This window comes from Otolemur garnettii, unplaced genomic scaffold, assembly GCF_000181295.1.
Source record: "Otolemur garnettii isolate 467f Iridium unplaced genomic scaffold, OtoGar3 scaffold00003, whole genome shotgun sequence".
In the NCBI taxonomy this organism is placed as follows: domain Eukaryota; kingdom Metazoa; phylum Chordata; class Mammalia; order Primates; family Galagidae; genus Otolemur; species Otolemur garnettii.
In genome coordinates, this window is record NW_003852398.1 from 40,887,015 (window position 1) to 40,895,401 (window position 8,387).

The window sequence follows — 8,387 nt, forward strand, 5'->3', positions numbered from 1 at the left end:
TCCCATTTTTTAAATTTTTCTTTTCTTTCCAATTCTTTCCTGAGTTTTGTCACTTCATTTCTGTTCTTTTCTATCCTGTATCATTTTCTTAAACGTTTGCCTCGTTTTAAAATCATGTGCTTTAAAATTATATGGTACAGTTTTTATCTGTTTGAGGTATATCTTTTTAGTGGGCTTTTATTCTCTACAGGTTGAATATCCCTTATCTGAAATGCTTGGGACTAGAAGTGTTTCAGGTTTCAAATCTTCTTGGATTTTGAAATATTTGCATGGTGTACATATCTGTAGTCCAGCTATTCAGAAGGCTAAGGCAGGAGGATCACTTGAGCCCAGGAATTTGAGACTGCAGTGAGGTATAATGATGCCACTGCACTCTAGCCTGGGCAACAGAATCAAAACCGTGTCTCAAAATATATATATATAGTAGCTTGGTCTTTGAGGTTTGCTGGTTCTGTTCCCTTACTCTAATTTTATCTGAACTTTTTCTTCCTTTATCTCTGTCTTGAATCTGCTCAACTTTTATTCCATTTCCAATATTTCTCCTTAGTATGGAGTCCTGTTCTTACGGGCAGCTCTGGCTGGTCATAGTGTCTGGACTGCACTGGCCCCTTTAGCAATTACCAAAAACCTCTTGCTCTGAGCCAGTATCAGATTAGACGACACTCTTCCTGATGTCAGATACTACTCTCACATCAGCCCGTCACATTTTCTAATGAATATTTAATGGCATCTCTCTGTTTCCTCGTCCACAAAGGCTAATACCATGCAGTTCTTGTGGCTTATAGTGAGGAAAACTTCTTCTTTTTTTTTGCCAATTTTAAATACAGCTTTATTTAAGACATTGTATTTTCCACTTACAATACGGTGCTTTTAAAGTGCAATGTTACTTCCTTCCCCTGTGCACATGTTCCATATTCAAGTATTGAAAATGCCCAATAATTCACTGTAACAGCCCAACTTTAAATCTGCCACATAATTTGCTACAAATTTGGATCCTTCAATGTTTTACTGTGTGGAACAATGCTACATCTACACTTGGGTTGGCTTAATCAACCTCTTCAATGGTGGGGCCAGAGGAAGCACCACCAGAAGGAGGAGCACCGCCACCAGGAAAGCCCCCAGGCATTCCTCCTAGCATGTCCCCTGGCATTCCGCCTGCACAACTCTCAGGGGACTCTGGCACAACTTGGTAATGATGGGGTTGCAGACTTTCTCCAGCTCCTTCTGCTGATGTTCAAATTCTTCCTTCTCTGCAGTCTGGTTCTTATCAAGACAGTTGATAATTTCATTACACTTGTCAAGAATCTTCTGTTTGTCCTCATCATTGATCTTGCCTTGAAGTTTCTCATCTTCAACAGCTGCTTTCATGTTGAATGCATAGGACTCAAGTGAGTTCTTTGATGAAACCTTGTCCCTCTGCTTCTCATCTTCAGCCTTGTACTTCTCAGCTTCCTGGACCATACGTTCAATGTCTTTCTTGCTCAAACGTCCCTTGTCGTTAGTGATGGCAATCTTATTTTCTTTTCCTGTACTCTTATCTGCAGCAGAGACATTGAGAATGCCATTGGCATCAATATCAAAAGTGACTTCAATCTGAGGAACACCACGGGGACCAGGAGGTATGCCTGTAAGTTCAAACTTGCCAAGCAAGTTGTTATCCTTGGTCATGGCACGCTCACCTTCATAAACCTGGATGAGCACACCTGGCTGGTTGTCAGAGTAGGTAGTGAAGGTCTGTGTCTGCTTGGTTGGAATAATAGTATTATGCTTAATGAGCACAGTCATAACTCCCCCAGCAGTCTCAATACCCAGAGAAAGAGGAGTGACATCCAATAGTAGCAAATCCTGAACATTCTCGGATTTGTCACCAGATAAGATGGCTGCTGGACAGCTGCACCATAAGCAACAGCCTCATCGGGGTTGATGCTCTTATTCAGTACTTTTCCATTGAAGAAGTCTTGGAGAAGCTTTTGAATCTTGGGGATACGGGTAGAACCACCAACCAGGACAATGTCATGAATCTGTGACTTGTCTAGTTTGGCATCTCGAAGGGCTTTCTCTATAGGGTCCAGGGTGCCACAGAACAGATCAGCATTCAATTCTTCAACTCGGGCACGGGTAATGGAGGTATAGAAGTCGATTCCTTCATAAAGGGAATCAATCTCAATACTGGCCTGGGTGCTGGAAGATAGAGTACACTTAGCACGTTCGCAAGCAGTATAGAGGCGATGGACGGCTCTTTTATTCTCACTGATGTCCTTCTTATGTTTGTGCTTAAACTCAGCAATAAAATGGTTGACCATTCAGTTGTCAAAGTCTTCGCCACCCAAGTGAGTATCTCCAGCTGTAGATTTGACCTCAAAGATTCCATCCTCAATAGTGAGGATTGACACATCAAAAGTGCCACCTCCAAGGTCAAAGATTAGCACATTTCTTTCAGCTCCAACCTTTTTGTCTAAGCCATAAGCAATAGCAGCAGCAGTTGGCTCATTTATAATCCTAAGAACGTTGAGACCAGCAATAGTTCCAGCATCTTGGGTAGCCTGACGCTGAGAATCAGTGAAGTAAGCTGATACTGTGACCACAGCATTGGTAACAGTCTTTCCAAGATAGGCTTCTGCAATTTCCTTCATCTTTGTCAGAACCATGGATGACACCTCCTCTGGATAGAAACTTTTTGTCTCTCCTTTGTATTCTACTTGGACCTTGGGCCTGCCTGCATCATCCACCACCACGAAAGGCCAATGCTTCATATCAGACTGGACAACAGCATCATCAAACCTGCGTCCAATCAGACGCTTGGCATCAAAAACTGTGTTCGTGGGGTTCATTGCAACTTGATTTTTCACAGTATCACCAATCAATCGTTCTGTGTCAGTAAAGGCAACATAACTTGGAGTGGTCTGGTTTCCCTGATCATTAGCAATTATCTCTACTTTTCCATGCTGGAAGACACCCACACAAGAGTAGGTGGTGCCAAGAGCAATACCAACCGCAGGTCCCTTAGACATGGTTGCTTACTCGTAGAGCTGGCACAGATTAGGTAGGACACACAGAAGACCCAGGAGCTGCCACCATGTTCAATGAGACCCGAGGAAAACTTCTTAACTAGTCTTACTGTAAATGCTGCCCGTAGGTTCTTGGTTTTACTATCTAGTTGTTCTCTCTGTTTTTAAAAAGGGACTCAGGAAGATTTAAAAACTATGTCACCACTGCTACTCCTACCACCATTCTCAAAGATTTTAGAGTATATTATAAAGGTCCTTAGAATTTCTACAAAAACTTAAGAAAAAAATGTCTTTGAAATCTTAACATTTCCAGAAATAAAACAAGTAAAACAGAAGAAAATGAGCCCATTTTTTCTGCTTACCTCAAAAACTCTGAATAGGCGGCTTCTTATCTTATGATCGGTCCACAAGGCCATAAGAAAGGCATTATATGAGACGGTGCTAATCATAAGTACCTTAAAAAGCTGACCTGTTACGATTTTCTTCACAAATGCCCGGCACTGAGTATCTTTCCTCCTGTCAAGAAGTTGAATAAGAGGTACAATTATGTTGTAACAGGGCTAGATCCCTACACAATGCACACCTTTGTGTAGAGGCAAGGATCTTCATTCCCCCTTCTGGGAATGTAAATTTATATATACTTTTAAGTAGCAATGAAATGTTGAATAATGACCACTGAAATATGGATGATGCTCATCAATAGTCTGTCCTCACTCAGTCACCCAGTTCCCTCCTTCTGGACCTCTGAAAAAGAATGGTCACCACTCCTCCAGCAAAACAAAGGGTTATCTTCATTTACTCATTCAACAAATCTTTATTTAGTGACAACCACATGCCAGGCACAGGGGACAGAATATGAGCAAAACTAAATATCGCCAGTGTACTAGGAAAAACTGGTAATAACCAAATAACCACCCATACATATCTTCACAAATCAATGACTAAAACCTAAACACCTTAAGAGAATAGGGGTGCATAATCTATTCATGAAAGAAATACAAATGGCCAATGAAATTCCCCCAAAATATTCAGCAGCAATACTAATCAGGGGGATGCAATGTAAAACCATTATTTTTGTTTATAAAATTAGCAAAGACATGAACATGATAATATTTAATGCTGTCAACAGTCTAAAATGATGGGGCATTCTAATAAACTGCTGGAGGAGTGTAAGTTGATCAACTTTTCTGAAAAGCCTTAGAACCATTCAGATCCACTGACCCAAGCAATCTATTCCAAGAGAACAAAACCTGAAATACAGTGACTCTACCTAAACATGTTTCCCAGTATTATAGTATTAAGAATTTGAAGACAATTTAAAAGTCTAATGAAAAGGGGTTGTCTGCAGTGTCTCATGCCTGTAATCCTAGCACTCTGGGAGGCTGAGGTGGGTAAATTACTTGAGCTCAGGAGCTCAAGAGCAGACGGAGCAAGAGCAAGACCCTATCTCTATTAAAAACAGAAAAACCAGGGTGGCGCCTGTGGCTCAAAGGAATAGGGTGCCAGCCCCATATGCTGGAGGGGGCGGATTCAAACCCAGCCCTGCCAAAAACTGCAAAAAACCCCCAGAAAAACCAGCTGAGTGTGGTGGCAGGTACCTGTAGTCCCAGCTACTTGGGAAGTGGAGGCTAGAGGATTGCTCAAATCCAGGAATTTGAAGTTGCTGTGACTTATGACACCACAGGAATCTACCCAGGGTAACTGAGACTCTGTATCCAAAAAAAAACTCTAATGAAAGGGACGGGTTAAATAAATTGCAGCATATCCATCTCATGAAATACAGACATTAAAATATGTCTATGCATTTTTCATGATTTAGAAAAATGCTTATGACCCACTGGATAACAAAACACAAAAATAAGATATAAAAGTCTCTGTTCAAAACTATGGCACCTGTACAAAAATAGGTCAAGAAATTCAGCAGGAAATATGCCAAAATGTTGAAAATGTCTACCTATGGATGATGAGATTATAAGTGATTCGTTTTCCTATTTATATTTACCTATACTTTACAATTTTTCTCAAAGAGTATATAGTACTCCCCCATTATATGTAACAAACACATATTTTCCTAATCTATAAAAACAATGTGCAATTTTCATCATCTGATTTGAGATGGGGACTATTACCCATTCCCCTCCCCCCCAAAAGTCTTCCAGTTATCTAACACAGTAGGTAATAGATAGAAAAGGACAAAACTAGCTGGGCACCGTGGCTTATACCTGGAACCCCAGCACTTTGGAAGGCTGAAGCAGGAGGACGGCTTGAGGCCAAGAATTTGAGACCAGTCTGGGGACCACAATGAGACCCCCATCTCTATAAAAATTAAAAAATTAGCTGGGCATGGTGGTGCACACCTATAGTCCCAGCAAGGGGGGAGGATCACTTGAGCCCAAGTGTTTGAAGTTACAATGAGCTAGGATGAGGGTCAGTGCACTACAGCCTAGTTGACAGAACAACTATATAAAAAAAAAAAAATGAAAGAGGAAGGGGAGAGAAAGGCAGGGTGGGGCAGGTCAGGGCAGGGCAGGGCAAAACTGAGTCAAACTAGTCTGGTCAAGCAACAGTATGTCAACCTCACCAAAAGAAGGAACAACATTTGTCAAGGACAAGCACCTCAATTTGGGAAGCAAGATTTAGAGTATCTGAGGGAATAGGCTGAGAACACTGACACCCTGCCCCCATACTTCCCATTGTACATTTCTTAACAAGGAATGGAGACAAACAATATTTACTTAAATTTCCTGAATCTTGTCCAGAAATTCATCGGTGTAGTATCAGACTGTGAACTAGAAGAGGGTTTCGAGTAGCTCCGGTTAAAGGATTGAGACATTTTCCAAATTTTCAATGTTTATTCCTTCCTTTTATCATCCAACAGAAAACCTCTGCCTAAGGACTTCCTTGACATCTGGATTCCAAGAGGCAGCAGAGAAGCGCCGTGAAGGGAATCCTTGCTTTATGAAGTCACTGGCGGGCATTCCAGTGTGTCACTGGCCTACAGGCCCCTGAAGAAGTGAGCTCCCCAGCATGTCTATCAGCAGGTCCTTTCTTCCCCAGGAGACTGGCAATACCTCTATTCAGCAAAACAGTTATGAGCACCCAGCAACCATGAGGCTCTGGGCTAAAGCTGGGAGTCATCAGAGACAGGACAAAGACACTCCCTCAAGAAGTACCCACATCTGATAACAAAGGCCCTTCTTAACCTGTTAGAAAAAGTTAACTTTCATATACGGGAGGAAAGCAAAGTTCTCTGGGGTTCTAGAGTGAGAGAGCATGTCCAGGGCACAGCACTGAAAACACTTTGAAAGACAAGGAAAGACTTTAATGGGTCTGGGAGCAGGTAACATATGCCCTGGTGGCTAACTGCAGAAGGGAAGGGATGTGGGATAGAGATGTTTTACATACAAGAGTAATAGAGATTTTTGCTCTGTTTAACTCTTGGAATTAATATACTTTCCCCCTTTCTCCTTCTCCTAACTCTTTTGCCCCCCCCCCTTTTTTTTTTGAGACAGAGCCTCAAGCTATCCCCTGGGTAGAGTACCGTGGCATCACAGCTCACAGCAACCCCCAGCACCTGGGCTCAAACGAGTCTCTTGCCTCAGCCTCCCACGTAGCTGGGACCGCAGGCGCCCGCCACAACGCCTGGCTATTTTTTGGTTACAGCCATCATTGTTGTTTGGCGGGTTCGGGCTGGGGATTCAAACCCACCACCTTAGGTGTATGTGGCTGGCACCTTAGCCACTTGAGCCACAGGAGCCGAGCCACTCCTTTGCCTTTTAAGGCAAATCAAAACAGAGGGATCTGGGTAGCAACATGTTACATATAGCTAAATTGGTCAAATTAATAAAAACCTACATTCTTGACCATAAGCAAGGGAGGTAACTACCCCACCATTCTGCTGTCCCTAGTATTCTAAAACAAGTGTATTTTGACCATTCCTGGTAGGAAAATATTCTTGTTGACAACCAATATACAGAACTGGGAAATATTTATTCATTGTCTCCATTTAGAATCATTAGGGCCAGGTGCAGTGACTCACACCTATAATCCTAACCCTCTGGGAGGCTAAGGCCAGTGGATCACTCGAACTCAGGAGTTTGAGACCAGCCTGAGCAAGAGTGAGATCCCCTCTCTAAAAATAGCTGGATGCCTGTAGTCCCAGTTGCTTGGGAGGCTGAGGCAAGGGGATCGCTTTAGCCCCAGAGTTTGAGGTCGCCATTAGCTATGACATCATAGCCTCTCCTAAGAGCAACAAAGTGAGACTCTGTCTCAAAAAAAAGAAAAACAAAATTATTAACAGCAAACTTTAAAAACCACTCTGACTAATGTCCCCTAGATTCAAACTTCGTCTCCATCTTCTCCCTCTACATCCTCTCCCTCATGATCGGCTCTTCCTACAACTGACTGCCCCTCTGGTCATAAGCTTCCTGATGCCTCTGGGGCTCCTGCCCAACATCCATCCATGGTGGCCTCCTGGGGCAGCTGCTCCCAGACAGCCTGAATCAGTTCTCTTTGTTTCCACCTGTCCCTACACGTCAATGTACCTAATCCCCTGAGGCACAGAAGGCTCTCAGCAAGCCTGTGTGATAAGAATATACAGATCAGTGGCATCAGGGATCCTTGCGCTCACTCAAACAGCTGGGCATAGGGGATTTCATCTCCAGGAACCGTTAATGGTATGCTTCTATGCCTTCTCTGTTTATTATTTATTTAAGCTCTTAATTGTCAGCAATGTGCACTCCCTCTTTAAGCACCAAAGCATACCTTCCAGGAAAAACAGAGAGGAGATTAAAAGATGTAAAGCATTACTTCACAGTGCTTACAGGGGTGAGGAAAGATAGCCAGCTGAAAGCAGCAGAGAATATAGCTAAATTGAGAAGGGCCCAGTTGTTCTCAGCATATAGCATACTACATCAGCACAGCCAGCTACAGCAGCATGCTGTTTCTGGAGTCACTGATGAAGATATTCAATCTGGGAATGAAACTCCAGCTGAGAGAATAGAAAACTGTATGGAAATCAGAGGTGACAGCTTACCTAGGGCCTACTGAAATCATTTGTATCATCTTGTAGGTCTTCTTGTAGATAGATGGGCAGGACAGGGATCCTAGGATGAGAAGCCAGAAGGCCACCTTTTCTGCCTTTTTAGTAGCAACACACTCTGCCCAACTTGGGCAGCACGACCTCAGCTACATACAGCCAAGGACAGCAGTCAGAGGCATGGCTGCTGGGTAACTCTTCAGCCTTCTGGACAGGGTCATTTCTTTACCAGTTCCAAGTAACTACCACTGAAACACAAAATTCACTTATTAGCTCGGCACCTGTGGCTCAAGCGGCTAAGGCACCAGCCACATACACCTAAGGTGGCAGGTTCGAATCCA

General features: G+C 43.0%; 2 protein-coding genes and 1 pseudogene across 4 annotated transcripts in view; all 3 read right to left on the reverse strand.

Annotated features, from left to right (window-relative positions):
• CATSPER3 (cation channel sperm associated 3) overlaps positions 1-8,269 on the reverse strand; it is a 42,838-nt gene extending 34,569 nt beyond the window's left edge. Inside the window, exons 1-2 of one of the 2 annotated variants that reach the window (XM_023516185.1) lie at positions 8,044-8,269; positions 3,371-3,524 (exon numbers count right to left, since the gene is read on the reverse strand). In XM_023516185.1, the coding sequence (XP_023371953.1) occupies positions 3,371-3,524; positions 8,044-8,072 (183 nt within the window). In that variant the 5' untranslated portion in view covers positions 8,073-8,269. Of the gene's footprint in view, positions 1-3,370; positions 3,525-5,743; positions 5,842-8,043 lie in introns of those variants that run through there. The other variant, XM_003782321.3, reaches the window with a different exon arrangement.
• Positions 881-3,011, reverse strand: LOC100943922 (annotated as a pseudogene). The gene has a single exon (XR_152810.3). The product of XR_152810.3 is annotated as a heat shock cognate 71 kDa protein pseudogene (transcript).
• Positions 1,941-3,199, reverse strand: LOC111726939 (heat shock cognate 71 kDa protein-like). Its single transcript, XM_023516193.1, has one exon. It carries the CDS (start codon positions 3,009-3,011, stop codon positions 2,304-2,306), a length of 708 nt encoding a protein of 235 aa, XP_023371961.1. The 5' UTR covers positions 3,012-3,199; the 3' UTR covers positions 1,941-2,303.
• Positions 8,270-8,387: the final 118 nt, after the last annotated feature.